This window comes from Mesoplodon densirostris, chromosome 11, assembly GCF_025265405.1.
Source record: "Mesoplodon densirostris isolate mMesDen1 chromosome 11, mMesDen1 primary haplotype, whole genome shotgun sequence".
In the NCBI taxonomy this organism is placed as follows: Eukaryota; Metazoa; Chordata; class Mammalia; order Artiodactyla; family Ziphiidae; genus Mesoplodon; species Mesoplodon densirostris.
The window spans coordinates 63009218-63034609 of NC_082671.1; the positions used below are offsets into that span (position 1 = coordinate 63009218).

Here is a 25392-nt window from a genome sequence, read left to right on the forward strand (position 1 = left end):
GCCCACCCATGGGGACGGAACCTCATCCCAAGAAGGCAGAGAGCAAAGTGCTGCCCTGCGGGGCCCCCAGCGGGGGGTGGGGGAAGGGCAGACATGGGGTGCCCAGAGGAGGAGAGAGCACCACGAAAGCAGCCCTGAGAAACCGGGGCTCACGGGGCCTTGTTTCACCAAACACCGGGAGGATGGGGGCTGGTTGGGGAGGGGCCTGGACACCCTGGGCTGGGGGCCAGGGAGGATGGGCGTGTCCTGGGTCCTAGGAGTGGGGAGGAGTGGACCCCAGACCCGGGTGCCTGCTCCAAGTAGACGCTTGACAGACCGTGGCCAGATGAGGAGGCCCCTCCTGTCCCGGGCTGGCCTGGATCCTGCCCCCCAGCCGGTGCAGCCTGGGCTTGGGGTTCAGCTCGGGTCTGAGTCTGGCCCACCTGCACCTTCAGCTCCCCACGAGGCCCTGATGGGCTTCAGCAAGACTGTGGGTGCTGCACCCAACGCCAGGCCTGGCATGCTGCAGACAGCCTGTATGGAAAGGCCCAGAACTCGGGACTGTCCAGCGGCTGCTGTAGGGCTGGGCCAGTGCCCCTGGCTCTCAGGTCTCCCCCGGTCTCAGACCAGACAGCCAACTGTGACCCAGCACCCGGCCAGGGCACCCTGTTCCTTCAGGAGAGCCCCTGAATCAAAGGCCAAGGCTGGATTTTCATTGCATCTTTATTCCATGTTTCGCACATTGTATTCCAGACAGAACAGCCTCTAATCACTTCAGACTGATTGGCTCAGGCTCCAAGGACCCCGTCAACACCCCTTGCATTCAGTTCCAGGTTTACATACACATGGAAACATGCATAGAGCCTCACTGAACTCCGTAGATGCTTCCTATTTGAAAAATCAACTGCCTCCAGGGGACATCTTTTGTGTCCCCAGCATTTGGGCTGCACAGACTACCCGAGCCGCGGTGGGCAGTGCCCGGGGTCTAAGCAGGATGGGCCTTCGTGGAACTGGATGCCCAGCAGGCAAGCAGCAGGCCAGGGGGCCTTGCGCGGGGAGGAACCCCTGATGCCAGGGTTGGGGGCAGGGACCGGCCAGTAGGGGTGCTCTCCGTCTGCTCTAAGGCAAGCAGGTCCCTCCGCTGATTCGGGGGCTTCTGACATTTGCACAGTATTTTGTGCTGATTTCCACGCACATGTAACAAGCCAAAATTAAGGAACGCACACCGTCACACACGTGCACCTGTGTATTCTGATCCTCGGCTGCACAGCCTCTGGGCAGCGACCTGGCACCTGAGCTGTGCCAAGACGGGTGGTGGCGGGGCTGCCCTGGGAGGGCGGGCAGGTGGTGGGAAGAGATGCCTGAGCGTGGATGAAAGTCTGGGGCAGAGGTCAGGAGCCTGTCCTGGGCTCAGGGCTCAGAGGCTGTGGCTGTGGCCTAGAGCTCCACGGGGGTGTCCACGTCACCATGGGCGACATGCCCATGACAGGTGCTCTCTGGCCAGGGCGGGCAATGTGGGGGAAGCAGGATGGGCCCCGGCAGAGCCCAGGGCAGGGCGGGTCTGGCACTTTCTGCAGCTGGGCTCACGGCCCCAGTGACCAACACACAGCAGCAGTGATCAGGTCCGCAACACACCCGGAGACGCAGCAAGCAGAGGGGCTCGGGCCACTCGGCCCCCGCGGTGTGGGCGCAGGTGCAGGAGCAGCGGAGTCCTTCACGGCTCTGATCACAGAGCAGGAGCATCTGGACCCACCTGTCCAGGTGGCCCAGGCGAGCGAGGCTGTGGCTGGAGGCTGAGCGTCCGCCCGACGCCCCACACCACCCAGCGGAAGGGCCCCCGCCCGCGCAGGCTCCTCGACAGACCAGCCGGGTGGTTCTCTGTTTCCAGAGGTCATAGATGGAAAGTAAGGCAATTTCTAGAGGCCGCGCTCTGCTCCCAGCTGCTGCAGCCAGAGGCTCCCCAGGCTCGCCGTCTGCCTTCCAGCCACGTTTAAGCCAAGGGAGCAAGTACGCGGCAAAGTTAAAGTGACGAAGTTACAGAAATCCGGCTGGCTGTCAGAGGCCTGGGAGAGCACAGAGATTTCAGAGGTTAGTGCAACGTTTCACTAAGACTTTGTCTACGTTTTATTCTTTTTCACTCAACAGAATAGAATTTTTACATTTCCAAGTAGGTAAGGAGATGGCTGCCACCTCCCTCTGCCCCCGGCACCCAGACAGCAGGCCACTCGGAGAGGGTCTGCCTCTCAGGCCGCCCCGGCTGGGGGCTCCGTGAGGTGGGCATTTGGCAAGGATGCTCCAGGGTCGGGAGAGGGGAACGCCCAGCCCCTCTCTGGCCCCGCGTGGCCGGGACCCTCCCTGGCTCTCTTTGGTATCTCAGAAAACAGAGGCCGCCCGGCCCTCGCCAGGCCCTGGACCACGTCCCGGCCAGCCGCTCCAGCAAGGCCTCTCCTTGGCCGTGGCCTTCAGCCGGCCGGCAGCGGGGTGTGCTGCCCCAGGCGGGGGAGGCCACGGCGGTGGGCCCGGGCTCATTTCTTGTAGTGATTGGGGGCGTCCGCGAAGACAAACTTGAGGCGGTAAGCCTCGGCCAGCAGCAGGCTGACGTCTTCGTCGCCCCAGTGGGCTGTGGGCAGGTTCTGGAGGAAGAGCAGCAGCTCCTGGGGGGAGAGAGACAGGCTGGGTCAGACGGGGCGGCCAGCTGTGCCGCGGAGAGGCTCCACGGGGGGGGCCCTGAGGAAACGCACAGGCCCACGGCGGGGTGAGCCGGGGGGGCCGCCTAGCCCCTGAGAATCGTGTCCCCTCCCAGCTTGAGCCCGAGCGCCCCACGCCCTGCAGCCAGGAGGACATCCCCCGGGAGGCTCCCAGGCCTGCTGGGACGCGGAGCTGGGCCGCATGCACGCCCCCGGCCTCCCGCCACTCTGGGGCCCAGGGCCATCCGGGCGGGGATGCCCAGCGGCGGGGGCTCTCGGGGCTCAGACCCAGAAGCCAGGCCTGGGCTCAGGTGCTGGCTGTGCTGCCTCCCGGCTGGTGGACCAGCCGCTGACCACCTCGGGGCCCCGGGTTCCCCATCGAGACGAGGGCCCCAGCTCCCACCAGGGCTGCCAGTGCCTGGCGCTGGGCGATGCGGGGGCCTGCACCAGGCCTGCTGTCCTCACGACGCCCCTCCCAGCGCACGGCCCTCCCCCCACTCCCCAGTGGAGAGCCACGCGTCAGGACTCTCCGCCAGTGCGGCTTCCCTGTTGCTGCTTTCCCTTCCTCAGTCCCGTTTCCTTTAGCATTTTGGACACTTTCTGGGGGCCTTTAAATTCAATTCATGGAGCAAACTTCACTGGCAGAACGTCCCCGGGGACGTATCAACATCAATCTGCTGTCTTTCACCATTAGATGCAACTTACACGGATGCCAGTCCAATTCTGAGCAGGTCGTAAATAAATACCTTTGGTTTTCTTTTTAATCCACTTCGCTTCATATTATCATGACCTCGCTACCTGCAAGGTGAGAAGCAATACCCTCCCATTGCGGTAACTCAGCAACTCAACTGCACACTCAATTTCAGAATCTAATTTAGTCCCCCAGGTTCAGTGGACGGAGAGAGAATAGAAATGCCCGGTGGTCCGCAGCCTGCAATGTTAAAGAAGGAAAAATCTGTCCGGGTGACCTTTACGAGAGGCAGGGGACACAGCCGAACATGCCCTTAAATGCAGATTTCTTTTTTTAAAAGGCCTGTCTTATTTATGAGCTAGGCAGCAACACCTCCGACCTGGGAGCCACGGCAAATCTATTAGCCACATCATTCGGGAAAAGGGCCATTGGTCACGATGCTATCACTAGGTCACACCCCAAGGGACCCGCCATCCCCTGCGACGGTGGCAGGGAGGGCCCGGTCCAGCAGCCCGCAAGGGCAATTCCATTTTTAATCTTAACTTCTCTGTAAACAGTGCTGTGACCACGTCTGCAGAATAAAAGTTAAAAGAAGGTTTGCTCACAACACTGAGGCTGTGAGGAATCAAAGACAAGTCGCGTCCCCGTGGTTCTTTTCTTCCCATGTCCACGAGTTGCCACCACAGCAACAAAGCCATGGCCCGGGGCATCCCGCCCCCTCCATCGGCCTGTGTCACCGTGCCCTCCCACGCTGGCACGTGCTGTCCGCTGTGGCCGGGAGGGACCGTAGCGATGGTGCCGTCCCTGCCGTGCAGCCTGGAGGCCTGCTGTTCTCAGCCCCCAGCAAGGTCACGGTCACCCCGCAGTCTGGAGACCCGCAGCACAAGGCCCCGCAGAGGGCAGCGGCCCCGAATCTCAGGTTGCCCAGGGTCTCAGTATGACGAGCGATTTGACTGTCCTCTGGATACTCTGGATGTCACCTCGCGAGCATGTGGATCGTGGCTGGTGGTCTCTTTTACCAGGCAGTCCCCTGCGGAGGCCCCACCAACACCACCCCGGCCACAGGTCGCCCTGCAGGCGTCGTCCTGTGGGTGATAGCAGTGGGGGGAGCCGGGGGCAGGGTGAAGGGCGGGGCCCTGAGCTGGGCTGTTGCAGGGGACATCTTTTCCACAGAGTCCTTCCCGCTCTGACTTTCGCCTCTGGGTAGGTTCCAAGAGGTGAGTCTTCCAATGTTAAAGAGCGAAATGCTTCCGGCTTTGGGGACTTCTTGCCAAAGAGTTTCATTTTTCCAGAGACAGGAATTACGTTACCATTTGCAAAGTATGATTATCTCTATCTCTTTCGTCCCTCCCAGGAAGGACGAAATGGTGACACAGTGGCGTCCAGGAAGGTGGGCAGGGGTCCCCTCTCAGGGCCCCAGGTTCTCTGTCTGGTTGGCCCCCTGCAGAGGCTCCTGTGAGCCCAGCAGTAAGGCTCCACACAGCCAGACACAGAGGAGGCGGCTCCAAGCCCAGCACACCCCCATCACGACCCCACAGAACTCTGGAAGCACATCCTTGGTGTCCTCACCTACGTCATGGGGTGATCTGTCTCCTCGGTGACATCAACAGGTCCACGTGCCCCCGTGTCCCCGACATGAAGCACACAGCACGTGGTGCCAACCTGTGAACAGTCGCTAGGGCACAGTCAGCTAAAGGCACGCACACTTGTAAAGGATGCTGAACGTGGGGCTCACATCCAGCCCTGCACCATTCAGCCGTGCCGGTCTCCTGGCTCTCTGCGCCTCGGTTTCCTCATCTGTAAATGGGGACAATAACGCGCCTCCCTCTCTGGGTTGTTAATTTGTGCAAAGTGCTCCCAACGGTGCCAGAATATAAAAAGCACAGGGTAAGTGTCACCTGCTGCTGCTACTATTCAACTAGTCTTCGATCACTGTTCGCGGTGGTGATTGATCGTCACGGCAGCAGTAGCGGCATTTATGCCAAATAAATTCCTATCCGTGGGAAATGCCAGGGAGTTTGGCAAATGAGCTCAAGATGAAATGGAATCTTCCCTGGACAGTAGCTCAGAGGAGGCAGCGCCGGCGTCTCGAGGAAGGAAACACCCACGGGCTGTGGCTAGGACCCCGACCGGGGAGCCGCGTGGGACCCTTTTGAGGGGACTTGAAGGAGTGCCTTTGGACTGGATCGTCCAATTCTGGCGTCTGGTACAAAAGGCACTGCGTGTCATCAAAACGGCCCCAAACAGTCGATTAAGGAAGAGCAGCTCTGGGTGCAAGGTTCCCTCACTCCACCTGCCTCTGTGTCAGGGCACACACGCCATCACATGGCCAGCTCTGCCCTCGGGGGCCAGACAAAGGATTAGGAGGCGAACAACGCTCAGCTCTGCGCAGGGGTCCGGCCAGGCGTGACTGGCTGGCGGCTCTTGACGCGGCCCCCCGCCTGTCCCCCCACTATGGGGATCTCGGTGGAGATGTGGGTAGATCACACTCCAGATCTCAGATACTTGGTCTGAACAAAAGTCTGTGAAATGTTTCTTAACTTTAATATTGATCACATGTTGAAAGATAATGTTATAGATGTACTGGGTTAAATAAAATATTAATCTCACTGGTTTTCCCTGTTCTGCGAGGCTCCCAGAAGCTCTCCCTCGTGGCGGGCGTTCCTCTCCAGCCGACCGCGCTGCTCTGATTACACCCAGTACAGCCCCCCTGCGCCGGGACAGCAGCCACGACGGTGCCGACCACGCTCCCTTCTGCGGACCCTCGGGCACAGGACTCACCCCAAGGCTCCCAGGTCAAGGCCGGCTCCGCGCACGTGGGAGAGCACACTGAGGCCAGGGGTTTACAGCCTGGCCACGCGCAGAGACGAGTGAATTAATCGTGACGGGGCTGAAGGCCCAGATGCGAACTCTGATTACTTTCTCCCCTTAACTGAGAAGACGAAACAGCAGCCCCTGCACTGACACGGGCAGGTGACGGGCCTAATTGGTTTAATTCACTTCTCCAGCACGTTCCGACAGTCAATTTGTGCAGCTCGGCCAGCAAACCTGCCATTGGGAGCCCCGATCGGCCGCGGAACGGTGGCCGTGGGTGCCACCTGGGGACGCCGTGGGGACACGCAGGCTGGGTTGGGCAAGGCTGGGGCCTCGGGCATTTCTCCCACATCCTCAGCCTTCCAGGCGAGGAGATGGAGGCGGAGGAAGCAGAAAGTCTGGCCCAGGGCCTGGGTGGCTCGGCGCCTGTGTAGCAGGCGGGTCTGTCCCCGTCAGGCTGGGCAACATGAGAGTGCAGGCAGCCGGGAACTCTGGAAGCCAAGGCTGCGTCTGCCGGGCGGGGACAGTGACAGGAGTGACCTCCAGGCCAGGAGGGTCCAAGGGGCAGTGACTCAGCCATGCTCAGTGCAGGAGTGGCCCTGTGGTCCATCATCTCCACGTCACCATCATCCCACTGACTCCCGGCAGGCCCCAGGGGCGTCACCGCCTCAGAGGTGCCGGGCAGCTCCTGCCAGGGCTGTGCTGAGGACCTGAGGACCCAGTGCACACAAGCTCAGCAGGACGCCCAGCACACGGGAACTGCCTCCATGGCTGCCACCACCCTCATCGTGGTGTGGCCGTGGCCCCGGCTACCAGGACCTCAGACGACGAGAGTGGTGGTCACACAAAGCAGCCGCGGCTGGAATCTGCATGGCACCTGCGCCCAGGCCTGCCCTGTGGGCGGATGTGCTGGTCTGGGCCCGCGTGGCCAGACTCCCACCCCCCTGCCCACCCGGGCGAGGCTCCAGGGACCACGTGCTCCAAAGGTCAAAGGTCACGGTCCAGGCCCAAACCCAGTGCCCGGCAGCCGGTGCAAGGCCAGGTCATTTGTATTCCTGCCTGTGCAGGGGCTGCTGGGGCTTGAATCCACATTCAACATAAAATACCTGTTCTTGGTCAGTACACGTATAAAAGGGAAGCAAAAAAGGAGCCGAGATTAAATTACACTTAAGTGGGTTTGCGGCGACTGCGGGCAGCACAGACAGCAGCGGGTTGCCGGGCAATTCTGATGGTCCGGGGGCTCTGGCCAGGCCTCCCTGGGCACCCCTGGGGGTGGGGGACAGGGCGGGCACGGCACCATAAGCCGGGAAGCTGGCGTGCGTCTGGCACATGGTCCTGGAGTCACACGTGACCGTCCAGCCCGCGGCTCTCTCCTTTCTGCGCCTCCGCTCACCGTCTGCTCCCTCGGCCAGGACCTTCCTGTCGGCGTGGGGAGACGGGACCCTGCCCTGGGCCACATGACGGCGTCTGCAGGAACAGGCCAGGCTCTGTCCCCTGCGTGGCGACGGCTGCTACAGGCAAGGAAGGGCATGCTACAGGCAAGGACAAACATGAACCTCGGGGGTCACCACTCAGAGAAGGTCCCAGGGCCGTCTCTCGAGTCAGTGGTCAACCACGAGCTGCCCTGGGCCCAGAGTTCACTTTGCGCCAAGCACCAGGCTACATGCTGACCTTCCGACCAATCCCGGGGCTCCCCTACCCCCGTGTCTATGACCAATCCTGGGACTCCCTCCCCTCCCCACCGTGTCTACTACCAATCCCGGGGCTCCCACACGCCCCACCTGGGAAACAGGAATCTGGGACCCAGGAATCTTAGTGACCACTCAGTTCACGCCTGGCGCTGGGAGGGCTGCTTCCCTCAGGGCTACCCTCCTGAGCCCTGAACCTGACCTCTGCAAGACCCTGCCTCTCTGAGAGGCCACGTGCTCAGAGGGGACTGCCCCCCTCAAATGTGCCCCCCTGCTGTCCCCCCAACACTTAAAGGACGCCTCCTTGGGACCCGGCAGCCCTGGGCTGGAGGTCAGACAGCCGAGGCTCTGACCTGGTCCCTCCTCCTAGAGCTGAGAGCTGACCAGAGGATAAGACCTCGGGAAGCCCCCTGGGTGGGCAGGAGGATGCTGGGCGCGAGCAGGGCTGTGATGCTCCAAAGGCCCTGTCCCGCTCCACTGGCACACCCCACCTCCTGCACCAGCCACGGCCCCAGGAGGGCCCCAGAGGCCCTAGTATGAAAATTACCTATGAAAAGTTCACCCTATTTCCCTTATTTTTAACCTATCACACTCGATGCCCTTTAGCCAGGAGATCAAAGAATACAGAACTCAACCTGATGCTCCGCAGACGTGAAGGCGGCCCTGCAAAGGTCAGTCCGCCCGGCTCGCTGCTCCTCCCAGGCGGATGCTCGCTCGGGGGCCCGACTCGCCACGTCCAATCCTGCGTCCCCACCAGATTCGGACTCCGGCGTCCAGGAAGACAGAGCCCCTGCTGTCTCAGGGGGCACGGAGGTGGGGAGGCTCGGGTCCTAATGCCTTCCTGGAGGGGCTGGGCAGCTGGAGGCCATCAGGGCCGTGCTGGGCCCCCTGGGGCTGCTTCCTGCCTCCCTCCCTCTCCCCTCCCTCCCAGATGGTCCTGTGACAGCTGATTCCTTTGACAATCCAGTTATTAGTTTGAAAATCTTGTCAAGTTCTGGACCAAACCAGAGCTAAAAATAGAAGGATGGTGACAGCCGGCTAGGATGGACAGCCAGCTGCCAGGCTGACCCACTGGCTGGTGACAGCCCTCCAAAAGGTAGGATATGGAAGGTGACACTGCAGACAGCGATCTTCTGAGGACCCTGGGAGGTGCGTTTTCCTTGCAGTTAATTTCATATTTCTTTGCCAAAAAAGGGATTCTAAAGAGAAAACACCTTTGGGTACTGAAAACACAAGCCTGACATGAGCGCCCCAATCGAGCGAGCTCTGCGTTTCATACGCACGGCTGAGAGGCGTTTGATCAGCACACAGAGGATATTTAAAATCCTGGCACGGCAGTTACAGCCGGCTCCATCCTGCAGGGACCTCTCCGCTTCGTGGGCTGGAGGGCTGGGCGGCTGGTCGCAGACGGGGTGTGATGAGAGATGGAGATGCTGTCCATGAAGGACCCTCGAGAACGTCTGGTCGGGAAGGATGCCCACTTACATGGGGGGAGGCCCCAGGCCCGTGTTTATCTACACGCAGCAGAGGCGCCCCTTCCAAACGTGCAGAGGGAAGGTGCCATGCAGAAGGCTCGGGGGCCTGGAGGTGGCGCCAGCTGTTACCCCCCAAGAAATCAGAGGAGGGGGTCACGGGAAGGAGGCGGGTGGGGGAGACTGCTGCGGGCTGCCGTCTGAACCCGCCCCCCAGCCCTAGGGTTGCTGCCTGCACAGCAGCTCCCACAGCCTCCCACGTCCCCAGGCGCTACCCTGCCAGGCTCTGGGGCAGGGACGGCGTCAGCCCAGCAGTGCCAGCCAATGTGGCTCCCCACATGTGGCCCTCTCCCCATGTCCAGTGTCCCCCAGTGCCGGTCCTCCCTATTGACCCCCTTTCCTGAAACCCCCTTGCCCCACCTTGCCTGCAGTTCACCGCCCATCCCCCCGGCCACCCTGCCCGTCTCCTTGGTGAACCCTCCCCCTGCCGGTCCTCTCAGGGCCGGGGGCCACCCTCCCTGGAGCAAGGGTCACCCGCACCCGTGTCCCCACCCCCAGCTGTCCCTGAACCCCGTCCTTGCATGTCCTGTGGCTGCCTGCACCCCTCTGCACTTGTACGCCGCTCGCCATCACACGACCACGTAAGGGCTCCCAAACTAAACATGTCCCCTCCCTCCCCCTCCCTCCACAGACAGGAGCACGCAGCCCGCACACACGGTGCCCTCGCCACAGCAGTAAGACCCCTGCTCCCAGGACCGAGCCCTCCCTCCCAGGTCCAGCCCACCCTGGCTCCCCAGGCCCTCCCACCCTGCCTCGCTCGCAACCTAGCCCAGCCCACCACCACCCTTTGGTGGATGACCACGGGGCCCCCTGGCTTCCCAGCCCACCCCCAAATCCATCACCAGCACGGCCGCAACACCGGCTTCGTCTTGAAAAGGAAAACCGTCCCCCAGCGACCCTGCTCTCCACAAGCCACTGAACAGCTGGCGCTGGTGCTGGCCCTACAGCCCAGACCCGCAGGCTAGGGTCCTTGCGGCTTGGCTCTGGTAGGCTCCAAGCCCACCCAGGCCGCTCTCCCCTTGAGAGACACCAACATTCAGCTCCTCCTCCAAGGGTGTCCCCTGGCGCGTCCCACGACAGTCAGGTCCCATGTGCACTCTGAGAGCCCATCCCTGGCCACCGGAACTGAGCGCCGAGATGTGCTGCGGGCCGGCCCAGGGCCCCTGGGGGAGGAGGGGCATCTTCCTTCCCGAGAAAGGGCCTAAAGGAGACATTTATCTCCACGGTCTACAGATGGTGAATCCCGCACTCCTCAGAGGCAGATAACAGAGCCCTGGGTTCTGGAGCAGGGCGCCCTCCACAGCGGCCGGCACGCAGTCACAACAGGCAGATGCCTGAGGAGACAGGAAAAGGCCACCCGGCCAGTCGGGGCTGACTTTGGGACAGGGGACAACAGGGTCCCACGAGGTGGACTGCCTCAGGGCCAGCCTGATGGGGACGCTTGGGGCCCCGACCACTCTTCAGCCTGCCCCGAAACAGCCAGGGGATCCAGGAGCCCTGGGGCTGGCCAGTGGAGACACTGCTCTTTCCTTTTGCAAGTGGCTGAGCTCAGAGAGACAGACCACTGGGAAAGCCACCACATGGTGGCCTTATGGCTCCCATGAGCTCAGGGTCCTCCTCAACCCCAGGGAGGTGGGGGTCTTCCAGGAAGGCCACCGGGGACCACCAAGACCTCCGGGCACAACACCTCGGTGAACTCCCCCAGTCCCCAGGAAGGCTCTCAGCCCAGATGACAGCTGAGACATGAGATTTTCACCGGGGAGAGAGGCCGCCAGCAGGGCCACGGCTGGACCCACGGAACCAGGATGTTCCACGACAGTGAGCCACACTCGCAGAGGCTGCATCCGGACCGCTGGTAGTATCGACTTGCAGCAGAGCTGGTTTCACAGACTCACCAGCAAAATGATATTTTCTTTGTCATACACATTGTAAAACTGATTAAATTTCCCGAGCTGCTCAAGTATGTTCTCACATTGATTTTCCCGCTGCCCGGGAGGGAAAATGCGCAGGGTGGCTCAGCCCGCAAGGCCCGCTTTCATGCCAGTGCGTGCTGGGGCCACCCTGTGAGATGTGGGGAGAGCGCCCAGGACCACGGGGGCATGAGAGCACCACGCGTGCATACAATCGCCTCTTGAGGGTGGCAAGTGGACTCAAAGCCACTCAGACCCTCCTGGTGGGCTCCTGGGAGGAGCCTGGAGGCATGAAAGGGGGCATTTTACATGGATAACAGCCCTTTGCCAGACATGTTCTGCAAATATTTCCCCTCACTCTGTGCTCTGTCTTCTCACGCCCTTGACACTGTCCTTCACAGAGCAGATTTCATTTGAGTAAGTCCAGCTTACCAGGATCGCGTCTTTGGTGTTGTAGCTAAAAAGGCATCACCGTGCCCACGGCCACCCAGGCCGTCTCCTAGGTCGACTTCCAGCAGCTTCGTAAGTTCTGCGTCTCACATGTGGGTCTGTGATCCACGCTGGGTTCATCTAGCGAAGGTGGCAGGTCTGAGTCTGGACTCAGTTTTCCGCACGGGGACAGCCAGCTGTTCCAGCACCACGTGCTAAGAGGCCAACTCTGCTCGGTTGTGCTGCCTTTGCCCCCTCGTCAGAGGCCTGCTGACTACGTTTACGGGGCCTATTTCCAGGCTCTCTGTTACGTTCCAGTGGTCTACGTGTCTCTTCTTTTGCCCCACACCCTGCGACCACACCCTCCCTCACCTGGCCTTTGAACACGCTTTGCTGAAACCCTTTGGGGAGTTTGGGTTTTTGGATTTTTTTTGAGCAGGAGCCACCCGCTTTCGTTGTATGGCCCTGTAATAAACCTTTCTTCACTCCAAACACCGACGTCTCGGTGTGTCTGGCCTCACTGCGCGTCAGGCACACGAACTTACGTCGCGTAACATCTTGATGTCTGCAGCCTCGCGGTCCATCTGGATGCTGGGCAGCGTCATCCTCCATCTCTGCTCTTTGCCAGTATTGTCTGGGCCATCTGGGTCTTTTGCCTCCTTCCTATAAGCTTTAGAATCAGTTTGCCAACAACCCAATAACTTGCTGAGACGTTTATAGACTTTTGAAACTTTGAACAGGTGAATTCACAGCGACCTGGGGTAGGTGAGGGCCTCCCTGCTAGATGTCCCCCAGCTCCCCGGCTCAGGCCCCGTGTGAAGGGCCCAGCAGTCATCTGGTGGCGTCGGTGACGACGCTGGCCCCTCGGCAGAGGGACCACACCTCCCCAGCCCGCCCGAGCCGCCCTTCGGCAGGGGGCGTGAGTGGAGGCTCTGGGGCCAGGCCGCCCGTGCCAACTGCCAGCGCTGCCCTCGTTAGAGGGTGAGCTGGGTGCCTCACCCGCCCCAGCTGTAGATGGGACGACAACAGCACTGACCTCGTGGTGCTGCTGGGAGAACGAGGCAAAAGCACAGAGCCCACGGCTGGCGTGCACCTACAACGTCCGCGCCCCTTCCCCCGCAGTTCCCTTACAGCCCCCGTCTACACAGCACGGCTTCGGCTGCACCAAACGCTCCGTCTGCCTGACTGCAAGGCCCGGGATCTCAGCCACTGAAGTCGTGTCTGGGCACCTGCACGCGTCCCCCTGCAGTGACCTGGCTGACAGCAACACCCGTGCGCTCCAGAGTCCAGAGCAGGAGCTGAGCGTGTAGGGGCCCGTGTGCCAGTCGGGCCACGTCCACGGGACCAAGAAGGAGGTCCCGAGGAGGGGCACTGGCCAGCGGGCACGAGGCTCCCCTGCACCTGCGGCTCACCTTCCTGGGGGCCCCTCCCGGCTGCCATCACCTCCTGAGCCCCCCAGCGGTGCCTGGAAGGTGGGGCTGGTGGGCCCTGGGTGAGCAGAAGCTGCCTTACTCCACCCTTCACCCCCCGCTTGCCTTTATGCTGCAGGCGAAAGGGCCTTTTCCCCTCGGGAGAAGGGGAAAGAACCTTCTAGGATGAGTAGACAAACTCCGGGAGAGGAACTCTGGGGTCACAAATGTCCCCTTACAGCTCACTTACAATGTGCAGCTCCACCGAGGGCCTCTGGCAGCCCTGGTGCAAGGCTCTGACCTACAAAAAGAGACAGAAGCTCCGGCTCAGGAAGGTTGCAGGGAGGGGGAGGGATGGGGATTTGGGTGGTTTGGGCTCTTTTTCTACGAAAGAAGCCAAAGGCAGCGATATTTTAGAACACCCTTACCCTGGGTGTTGGCGAAAGGTTTGCACCTCCCATCCCTCCAAGTACAAGATGCCCTGAGACCCTCCGTCCAGGGGCATCTGGCCTGACCAGGAGCGATGGGGCAAGGGCCTCGGAAACCTCCGACTAAAGGGCTGACTCTGGCAGGAGGCCAGGGGAGGCCGTGGAGCAGGACACACGTGAAAGGAGGAGGACGCGTCGGGGCAGTGAGCTGCGAGGCTCTCCCGTGTCTCCTGGATGCCGAGGCCCCCATGCCTCCTCCCTGGTCTCTGCCAGGCCCCAGGGACTGAGCCCTGAGCAGGTTCCTCCAGCCAGGGCCCTTCCTGCATGTGCAGGTCCAGAACGCACAGCGGAGAGCACGTGGGGCCAAGGGGACCCTGCGGACAGGGCGGCAGGGAAGGGACCCCAGGCTCCCCAGGCCTGGCTCTGTGATTCAAGCCCCTGCTTCCCAGACACTGGGCGCTGCGTAAACATCCCTCCAGGGGGACACCGTCCACTGAGCTACAGGACAACTGCCCCAACGGTGAGGTTTAAAATGCAAGCTTCTTCCTGGAAACTGTTCAAAACTAATGAACTAGCTGCACGGCAGGGCTTTTACCTCCTGATTCCTGTAAGACCCGGGCTGTAAATCGCCTGGCATTAGGACACTTTCCTTTTGTTTTCAGGAATGTTAAAGGGTCACCGTCAAGTACTCTGGACCTGAGATTTACGGACTTTTAGGGGCAAAAGTGTCTCTTCAGTCTTTTTTTTTTTTTTTTTTTTTTTTCTTTTTGCGGTATGCGGGCCTCTCACTGTTGCGGCCTCTCCCGTTGCGGAGCACAGGCTCCGGATGCGCAGGCCCAGCGGCCATGGCTCACGGGCCCAGCCGCTCCGCGGCATATGGGATCCTCCCAGACCAGGGCACGAACCCGTATCCCCTGCATCGGCAGGCGGACTCTCAACCACTGCGCCACCAGGGAGGCCCTCTCTTCAGTCTTCATCAATTCAGAAAGGTGTTTAAAGAGGAGATTCTCCTCCGCCCCCTACCGTCATCTGCTCCACCAAGGGTCTCAGCGACAGAAGGGACACTGCTGGGCTGAAGCTGGGACTGGGGGTGAGGAAAGGGTTGGCTCCCAGGTCCTGATCCACTGGCATGGCCCCCTCCCCAGGAGACAGAGGCAGAATTTCCAGGAGAGGCCCTCCCGGAGGCCAAGGCTTCAGTTCGGGTGTTCTCTCTCCAGAGCCACATTCTGGGGAGGTGTGTGGTTCCTTATGATGTCTCCATAGCGTGGTCACCCTCAGAGCCTTTATATGATTTTACCATATAACTCAGTTCCTTGAGGGCAAAGGCTCGGACAGACCAGGCCCAGCAGGCCTCCAGAACTTCACCATGCTCAACTGAGAGCAGCAGGGCATGTGTCCAAGTAAAGGTTGAATGGAGGGTATGTGGGTGGATGGATGGATGGATGGATGGATGGGTGGGTGGATGGATGGATGGATGGATGGATGGATGGATGGATGGATGGATGGGTGGGTGGATGGATGGATGGGCGGGTGGATGGATGGGCAGGTGGATGGATGGATGGATGGATGGATGGATGGATGGATGGGTGGGTGGATGGGCGGGTGGATGGATGGATCATTAGGTGGGTGGATGGATGGATCAATGAGTGGGTGGATGGATAGATGGATGGATGGATGGGCGGGTGGATGGATGGATGGGTGGATGGATGGATGGATGGATGGATGGATGGATGGGTAGATGGATGGATGGATGGGTGGGTGGATGAGCCGGTGGATGGATGGATGGATGGATGGATGGATGGATGGATGGGTGGATGGATGGGCAGGTGGATGGATGGATGGATGGATGGATGGATGGATGGGTAGATGGATGGATGGGTGGATGGATGGATGGATGAGCAGGTAGGTGGATGGATGGATGGATGGATGGATGGATGGATGGATGAATGGATGGATGGATGGGCAGGTGGATAGATGGATAGATGGATGGGTGGATGGATGGGCAGGTGGATGGATGGATGGATGGATGGATGGATGGATGGATGGGTAGATGGATGGATGGGTGGATGGATGGATGGATGAGCAGGTGGATGGATGGATGGATGGATGGATGGATGGATGGATGGATGGATGAATGGATGGATGGATGGGCAGGTGGATAGATGGATAGATGGATGGATGGATGGATGGGCGGGTGGATGGATGGATGGATGGGCGGGTGGATGGATGGATGGATGGATGGGCGGGTGGATGGATGGATGGATGGATGGGTGGATGGGTGGATGGATGGATGGGCGGGTGGATGGATGGATGGATGGGTGGATGGATGGATAGATGTGTGGATGGATGGATGGATGGATGGATCAGTGGGTGAGTGGATAAATGGGTGGATGGATTCAGGGGCAGGTAGGAGGATGGACAGATAAAAAAGTAAACAAAACAACATCTGGGATGGCCCTGAAAGTAGGCTGTGGCTCTAACCTTCCCACTGGAAGCCAGCTAGTCCTGTGAGCAGCCAACCTCAGCCTGAGCCTGTGGGGCCACAGCTGTACTAGATTCCGTACGTGCTCCCAGTGCCTGGCAGAGGGCCTAGCACACAGGAGGCTTATGTTCCATTAGCACCATTACTGATCAAACTGATGCATAAAAACACAAACACATTCTGTGCCAGATAACCATTTCATAGAACAGAAATTTCACTCACATTCATGTTTTATCCAGTTGAGTGCTACTTGGGAACTAGTGGAATCTGACACATAAACTGTAATCATTAAACTAAGATATTAGCCAAGTTGATCCCTTCCCTTCCTTTCCTGCCTCCCTCCCTCCCTCCCCAGGAAAACACAGCCCAAAAAAATAATCCAGTACTAAATACTAACACTAATCCAACACTAATCCAATCCCCAACACTAAACGTGGCCAACAAAGGAAAAACCTACACCTTGAAAGAGGTGTTTGGTACAAATGTCTCAACCCCATTTTTTCTCGCAGAAGCGTGGTGCCTGCGATTGGGCAGGTGGGTTGGGGTGTGGCTGGGAGCCCAGGTGTGGAGTTGGATTGCCCTGGGGTTTGGTCAGCTGTGTGACCCTGGGTGGTCCATCTCTGAACCCCAGATGTAGGGACAACCCCACCCTCTGGCAGAGCTCTTTCAAGGATTAAAATGTTACATGTAAAGAGCACAGTGAGCTCTGCACAAGACACACAGAACATGGGGCAGCTCTTGGGAGGACTGGGATCTGGACCTCTCACTTGGGAGAGCAGGACGGTGAGGACAGGTGACCTGATCAAGGCCCTAACCCGGGGCGTGGAGTCTGAATCCCAGGCCCCCTTCAGCTAGCGCCCGCTCAGGGCCCCCTGTTGGCTGGTAGTCGGGAGAGGCATATTTTTTGGGGGGGCAGGGGGAGTCGAGTTCTCATAGTACCGGCGCACCACCTTGGCACCAAGAACCACGTGGCAAGTGGCCCGCCACCAGCCCAGGCCCAAAGCAGCAACACTGAAGCGTCCAGGACCACCCCAGGGCCACCATGTCCAGCTGCCGGGCTGCAGGTGGAGGGCAGGCTGGGCAGGGGCAGCTCCCCAGGGCCTGGCTGGCTGCCACGGCAGGGAAGCTTCCAGGTAAACAGCCCGCTTCCTGAACCTCCCCCCGTGACCTGGGAGACCTAGCTTAAAACAGGTGGAGCCAACTGGCCACCAGGAAGAAGCGACAGTTCCACACACACACTCAGCGCCTGTGCGATCTGATTATTTCCACTGATTTCTAAATACATGCAGCTCAACTTCTGCTCAAAATTATGTCCACTCCTCCCAAGGAGGAGAAATCGCGTTAAGAGTCGCTGGGCTTCACTGGGGGCGTTGTGGCCGCTTCTCCTGCTCTGTCTCCAGCGTGACAGAGGGGTCACCTAACAATGCGGGGGGGAGTGCATGCAGAATCAGACTGGTATTTAAGAGTGCGACTCTAACCAAGGGCAACCATGTCACAGGAGGCGTCACATTGTTTGACTCTGCGACAGGTTCACAGGCTGGCGTGCACGTCCCAGCAGGAATGAGGTTTATTCCAACCGGATTATTTGGAAACATAAACCCAGCACTGGGGGCTCCACTGGTGGCGCAGTGGTTAAGAATCTGCCTGCCAGTCAGGGGACATGGGTTCGAGCCCTGGTCCGGGAAGATCCCACACACCATGGAGCAACTAAGCCCGTGTGCCACAACTACTGAGCCTGCGCTCTAGAGCCCGTGAGCCACAACTACTGAGCCCACGAGACACAACTACTGAGCCTGTTGCTGCAACTACTGAGCCCGCGCACCTAGAGCCCGGTGCTCTGCAACAAGAAAAGCCACTGCAAAGAGAAACCCGGGGCTTCCCTGGTGGCGCAGTGGTTGAGAGTCCGCCTGCCGATGCAGGGGACCCGGGTTCGTGTCCCAGTCCACGAAGATCCCACATGCCGCGGAGTGGCTGGGCCTGTGAGCCATGGCCGCTAAGCCTGTGCGTCCGGAGCCTGTGCTCCGCAACGGGAGAGGCCACAACAGTGAGAGACCCGCATACTGCAAAAAAAAGAAAAAACGAGAAACCCGCGCACGGCAACAAAGAGTAGCCCCTGCTCACTGCAACTAGAGAAAGCCCACGTGCAGCAACGAAGACCCAACACAGCCAAAAATAAAAATAAATTAAATTAAAAACAAAAACAAAACCAGGAACAAGAGCCAAGCCTCTCCCCCGCAGCAACGCTTGAGTACAAACGTGCCCGTCGGCCACGGCAGCACCAGTGCAGGCCCACGGCAAGCACTGACGCCCGGACAGGAAGCGGCCGAGAGCAGATGAGGGAGTCTGCAGACAGGGGCTGGCCCGTCGCCCTGAGACCCCTGGGGAAGGTGGCTTCACACCTGTCCCCGTGGGTCACCCACCACACTGCCCCTATCGGGACCCCCTGGGAGCACAGTCTCAAAGCTCCGTGCGGAGAACAAGAAGGGTGGCAAGCCCGCTATGACAGCGATGAAGGAGCTGGGGTCCTCCAGGGCACCTCAGTGCCTGGGCGACGGGGGTCCCGGGCGCGTACCCCGGAGAGGGTGTGTGGGACGTGTGGCCGCACGTGGTACCACGCCAGTGCCAACTGTATCCTCTGAGATGCTCCAATCAGCAACTTCCGCCCCAGACACCCCACCCAGCAGTTACGCCTCGGGGAGTAGCCTTTGGAGGCCTGAGTCCTGGTTCCTAATTGGTCACTGATGAGTCCAGGGTTGACTCCGTGTGGACACGCAGCAGTGAAACACACGAGGTCAACTGCTGGCAAAGGCTCGGTGTGGGACTCAGGAGGGTCTTTCCAGGCCAAGGGGCCCAAATCCAGGCTGGGCCACCAGGGGGGATGGCCACAGCCTCCAGAGCTGGCCGCGTGTGGGTTCTAGGCTCCTGCCAAAGAGGCAGCTGGGACGCACAGACAGCTGTCCACTGACACCCCGAGGAGGCTCCCCCAAGGATGTGCTGGCCTGGACGAGGAGAGGAGGCACCTGCTGGAGCCCTCATCCCCAAAGGGACAACGTGCCAAGCAGGGCCCCGGGGTGGGGCACTGCAGACACACGGTTCTCGCAGCTTCTCCAGGAAAACACACCCACGCCACGCCCAGCTTCAGGTACCCGCGGTCCACTGCCTGACCCACTGCCATGCAAGGCCGAGGGCACCTGGGGTGGGGCGTGTGTCCTTAGCCGGAACACACAAAGCACACAGAGTGCAGGGGGTGCGGCCCAGTACCTCCACTGTCACTTTCACAAGCTGTAACTCCGGGCATTCTCCTTCAGTAAGGGTGGGGGGCCTGGGGGGACCCTGAGATGCTCTACCTTCTCAACTCCATGACTAAGATATAGCGGGCCTCAGAATTACAGGGGACTAGGAATCCTCCAGGTGACAGTTGACACTAGTGATGAGTCTCCACAAGCACCTGTGCTCCCCCTGCACCCGTGACAATCCTGAGAGCGGGTGTAGGTCCCCACCTGTCAGAGGAAGACGCTGAACCCCACACAAGGACACACTCTGGTCTCGGCTGTGAGGTTCGCCGGGGGCTGGAGGTGCTCAGCAGGGTGGGGTCCCTGCTTCGGGCACTGAGTGTGAGGCTGGGGACGGGGGCAGCGTAGCTCCCGCAGACAGAGCCCCAGGAAAGCCTGCCCCAGCAGAGAGGGAAAGATGGGGGGCATGGTGGGGTCCTCAGCTCCCTGACAAGAGGCAGCGGGTGTCCCGTCTGCCTGCTGCGAGGGGCGCAAAGAAGGGCGGGAGGCCGGGTGTCCACAAAGCTCCCTCATCCCATCCAGCTGGACCCTCCGCCCCCGCCGGCCCAGCTGAGCATCAGACACACTAAATAAGAGAAGACCAAATATTGTTTCTTTGCATGAGGAATTACAAGATCAGTGCAACTTCTTCTGTGTGCTATATATCAAAAAACAAACACCCCAAAATTGAATTAAGAAATCCTATCGTGTTTGCCCTGAAAATCCTCAAACTAATTAGGGTAAAAAAATGAACGTTCTGTACAGATCAAGGACTTTTAGGATTGAAAGTGGATCGTAAGGCAGATTTCTTCGAGCACTTCCATCAGTTTCATCTCAGCTCTGTTATTTATGCAGCACGAGGAGAGAGGACTTGGTGAGTCTAGGACCTTGTGGCCGAGTTTGTTACCTTTGCGCTGGACCCTGTCCAGGGGCCAGAATGGGTGAGCCAGGCCTGCGGGGGGCGAGCGTGCCACCGGTCCCCACCTCGCCTGGACGGCAGCAGCCCCCACTCCCGGGCCCCAGGTGTGCTAGACAGTCCCCACCCCCTGCTGCTCTCTGAGTTCCTCTCGGAACCTGGTCCCGGGATGGGCAGGGGGGGAAGTGGCCACCGTTCGGGGTCACACGGGGGTGGTGGCCAGGGGTCGAGCCCAGGACTGCTGAGTCACCTGGGCTCTCTGTGCCCCAAGTCTCTGGGTCCGAGGGGGCGTGTGTACAGCCTCATCCCCCAGATATCTCCCGCCACCCACCAGAGCCTCCCAGGAAGGGCCTGGGCCAGGGCCGTGGCCACAGTGGGGCTGAGGAGGGGTGGCCATGGCTGGGAGCCACAGGCAGCTGGCATCCGAGCCCTGCGGTCCCTGCGCTTCTCTGTGCCTCATTTTCCAGCCTGAAAGGGGGAATCTGAGGCCCCCAAAACCGTCTGCTCTTGCCCGGGACCTGCTCTGCCAGCTCCACCCAGCCACCCAGGCAGCCCCTAAACGGCTCCCCCTGGCCAACATCTCCAGCCCGGATGGCCCCATCAGGACGGTGCTGGCACATGGCCACGTCCTGAAGGATGAACGGAGCGCGCTCCCCTCCGTGCGGCAACCCCTCCCCGGCACAGAACCCTGGGGGCCTGGGGGTGCGCGATGGTCACGTGGAAACCCAGGACGTGGTTAAATGAGGACCCAGGAGAGAGGACAGAACCACCGCGAGGCACAGGGGTTCCTTCCACAAGGCAGCCCCGGAGACAGCGGCTATCCCGGCTAATCCCAGGTTCGGCAAGAGGACACGGCCAAGGGACGTTTCGTTTCTTTCTGTCCCAGGTTTACAGGAAGCGTCACAGGCTTCTCCGCCTTAGCAGCCCATGTGACTGCTGAGCCTATTAGGGTCGGCTCCATCCCTCCAAGTTTTGCCACCGGAAAATCCTGAATCAGACCTGCCCACATCCAGGAAGCCTTCGAAGCAGTGCGGGCGGGGCCCACTGGCATCTGGGGAGGCAGAGTGCCGCCGACCAGCTGGCCCAAGAGCCACGCACGCTTCCCTTACACCCCGGCCAGCGCATCCACGTGGGGCGGCAGGCCCACCCCCAGGCCTGTGTGGTGGTGTTTCCACGCTGGTGTTTTCATGCGGGTGTCCGTGGAAGGTGGCAGGATGGACCACGTGACAGCCGGTGGGGGGCTGTGAGGGAGACGTTTTAATAAGGCCCGAGATGTAATTACATTTCTTCAGGGACTGAACAGATGAGCTTCTCCAAGTTGATCTACCTTAGATATCACACACCATTAATGAGATAATAAGGGCCTTTCAATTAATGATTTGAATGGTGGGTGTAATTTTTTTTCTTTAATGGCAAGACTAATTCACAGCAGAAGTGAGCAGGGAGAGAGATGCTCTCAGCTGCCCTCCACCTCACTTGCAGGGCAGGCTCGTGCTGATGGAGGCTCGGCTGGGAAACCTCCAGACCAAGTGGGCTGTGTCAGGATGCAATCCAGACCCCGAGGGAGGGAAAGGGCCTCAGTGCTGGGGTTGGAATGTCACTCTCCACCAGGAAAGAGAAATTATTTCTTTGTGAAAGGGAGGGAGGGGGAGGGAGGGAGGAGGGAGAGGATGGGGGAGGGGTGAGGGAGGGGAGGGGGAGGGAGAATGGGGGAGGGGAGGGAGGGCAGGTGGAGGTGGGGAGGGGGAGGGGAGGGAGGGGGAAGGGACAGGAGAGGAGGGAGGACCCACCAGTGCTCCCAGGGGTCCTAAAAAGCAGCCCTGCAGAACCAGAGTCACTTCCCCAGCAGATCCCAACTTTGCCTCACAAGCTGGAATTGCCTGGGGCTTCAGAGGCACCCAATAGTGAAAGCCAAAGCCTGCACCGCTGGCAGCCCTTGCTGGGCAAACTCTGGGGACCTGTGTCACGCTCAGGCTCTGGGGCCTGGGGATGGCCACCCCAAGCAGCCCTCAGCAGGGCGGGCTCACAACCTGCTCGGTCCCTGACCCAGGGACTTTCAGAGGTGCCACATAACAAGCAATTAAAATGCAGGCAAACTTCACACTAAATACACTTTTTCTTATACAGCATAAAAGGATTTTTTAAATTATTATTTTGAAATTATTTAGTGGCAAGTAATTCACTTAACTTAAGATCAGCTACGATTCCTAAGAAGTCCTTGTGGGTGCTGGGACTGCTGTGAAGTGACGAACTCTAACCCATGTTTATGCTCAAACATCGTCACGTTTAAATGAAGATGAAGTTGAACGGTGAATGAAATGGACAGGATGTTACTTTTTATAGACGTCACCTGAATGTTTGCTGACTTCACCTTTTGGAGCCCATTTTCTCCAAGTCGCAAAGAACACACGCTGCTTCCTGAGACCACGGTGGCCGCCCTGCCCCAAGCTTGAGCCCAAACTGGGTCCCGAGTGAGGCTGAATCTCCACGTGAGCTCGATGGCCATCCCAGGGAAGCTGCGGCCTTGGTTCAAAATGTGTCACGTAGATAATCCACAGATCCCGAAGATTCTCCCAGGCCTGACGCACAGCGCCACGCTGCCACCCGACACGGCTGGGGCATGGGAAACGGCCACCCTTGGCCCAGCCAGGCCCGCTTGCAGACTGAGGACGAGAGCTTACAGGTCTGAGCTGCGAGCTGACCCTGGACCCCTAGCTGGGGTGACCCCCAGGGAGGCACAGCCCTCAGAGGGGCGCTGGCAGCCGGCTCCTGGTCACTCCGCACTGAGGTCAGAAGCGCCTTCTGCCCAGAGGAAGAGCACGTGAAGCCAGGGAGAGGCGGACAGCAAGGCCCAGCTCCAGCTTCGTCTGTCAGAGGAGGCCTGGTGGCCCCGCTGTGCCCACAGCGTCCCTGCTGCGCGAGGCAGTGCCTCCGGCTTCCCCGTGTGTCCAGGGCTCAGCCTGGGCAGATGCCACCCGCCCGCCAGGAGAGAGGCAGCGGCGGGCCGAGGGGTTCTCGTCCGCTCTGTGGCCGTGGATCTTACGGGAAACGGCAGCGGCCCAGCCGCGGAGCTCACGCCCCTGTGCGTGTCACAGCGCCGGCAGGAGGACGCGGAGCGGGCTCACTGCTGGCCTGGCCCCTGCAGCAGGTTCCGCATTTCTGCACTTGGAGAGGAACCCACTTCCACCTGCCAAGGACACTGCCCTCCAGCAAGGTCGTCAACACACACGGCACTTCCTGTGCACCCAGGTGAGCAGGACGGGACACCGGAGCCGGAGGGAACTGAGCATCCACCCGTGGCACCCATGCGTGGCGGCACCTCCGCGTCACTGTGGGCCACCCAGTCCCCTGGATTGGGACCTCTGGGGTTGAGAGCCAGGAACCTGGGCTTTCAAAAGCTCCCAGTCTATTCAGGTCCCTGACGTGATGGGGCAGATGGACACAGAGGAACACAGGAAGCTCAGAGGCCAGGGGCCACCCGGGACGCCAACTATCGACGAGGATCCCAGAAAGAGAAACATGGCGTGAGTTCACAGCTCGGGAAACCATCCAGAGATGGAGACCTGGCGTTTTGAAGACTGAACGGGCCCAATGACCACTCCGGCAGGATGACAGAAAGACACCTCACCAGACGCCTCAAGCGGGGGACAGACAAAAGCCCCCAGAGGCGGGCCATGGGCAGAAAGGTGGGAATAAAGGCCCGGAGTCAGACGGCACTACGTTTCTCAGCAGCAGCGCTGGGCATGAAGAGAGCGTGGAGCGGCGTGGTCAATGGCCAGAGGGAACGGCTCCACCCTCCACGCCGTCCCGTCCCCAAGGGAGGACAGGACACCCTCACCCTGACTCCCCGCCGTGTTCCTGGACTCTGGGGGTGGCAGGGGATTGGGCTGCGGGAGCACCAGCCCAGCGAGGGGGCGGAGAGCGCCCTGGGCAGGACACTGGGAGGACGCTGCGTGCAGTGCCCACTCGTGGGATTTCTGGAGAAGCTGCCGCTTCTGATAAACCACGGGGGGATGAACCTGTGAAAAATTTGCAGAGAACGTGGGGACACAACTGCTAAGTCCAAGGGTGACAGGAGGGGACCAAGTGACTCCCGTGAGCGGCACTTGGCCCCCAACGAGGGGCAGCCCGGCCAGGCCGCCCTCTGACCAGGACGCCGGGAGTCGGGGGCCATGGGGGGCAAGAGCGAATCCGCACCTTCCCTTTCTGCTTGCAAAGTCGTTATTTAAATAAATCAAGAAAGAGCTATTTAGAAAGACACAGGTAAATACAAAACAAAAAAACTAAAGACAACCTAAGATTGAAACTGGCACCTTTTGAAGTGAGGGGAAGGTGGGGAGAAGGAATGGCTTGTTTTTGGTAAAAAAGCGTTTAGAACTTTCCGTCTTTTAAAATTACACAGACATAAGTAGCTTTAACATTTGTTTAAAAATTGTGATGACTGGGCAAGAATACGTGGGGACAGTGCCAACCCCACCCTCCCCTCTCAGCTTTCTGTTCGAAAACCCTCTGCTGAGCGGTCTTCCAAGAACTGATGGAAACGCCACACCCGAAGGGAAACCGCTGGACCGCCACGCAAGAATCCTCAGACCTGAACGTCAACGAGGGCCGCGTAACTAAAAAGCCGCACTGTCTCATCTCCGCTCTCGTTAACACTCCTCCTGGGCCCCGGCCGCACCCGGGGCTCAGGAGCACGTAGCCCATCGTGACAGGGCGAGCAACGCAGAGCCTGAGAATCACCACCGAAGGGGTGACAGCACTCATCACAGCATCCCCGCAAGAAAAAGAAAATCGGGCGCGGGGAGCAGGTGTGGACAGGTCCCCGGCTCTGCCCCGCGGGCGCTGCCGGCTCAGGCTGTCCGTACAGGGATGTGCGCTTTCACTCGGGCCCGAGGCCAGGTGTGGCCAGGTGTGGCCTGGTGACGCGCGGACACAGAGCGGCATGCCAGCTCTCCAGGTGGCAGTCAGTGGCCTGGGCGCAGCCCCGGGGCCACCAGGCCCAGCGGGGCCCCGCGGGCTCGGGTTCCATGTGCTCATCCCCCGGGGAGAGCAGGACCCACTGCAGTGAGGGCTGATTTAATAAGAGCACAGCCGTGTCTGAGGACGGTCGTGGGGCAAAGGCTCCCACCTCTGTTCTCCAAACGCCCGTGGAGAG

General features: G+C 60.0%; 1 protein-coding gene across 1 annotated transcript in view; it reads right to left on the reverse strand.

The window, feature by feature from the left end:
- Positions 1–2079: 2079 nt before the first annotated feature.
- TBC1D22A (TBC1 domain family member 22A) overlaps positions 2080–25392 on the reverse strand; it is a 326227-nt gene continuing 302914 nt past the window's right edge. Inside the window, exon 13 of the mRNA XM_060113299.1 lies at positions 2080–2633. Within this exon, the coding sequence (XP_059969282.1) occupies positions 2505–2633 (129 nt within the window). The 3' untranslated portion in view covers positions 2080–2504. The remainder of the gene's footprint in view (positions 2634–25392) is intronic.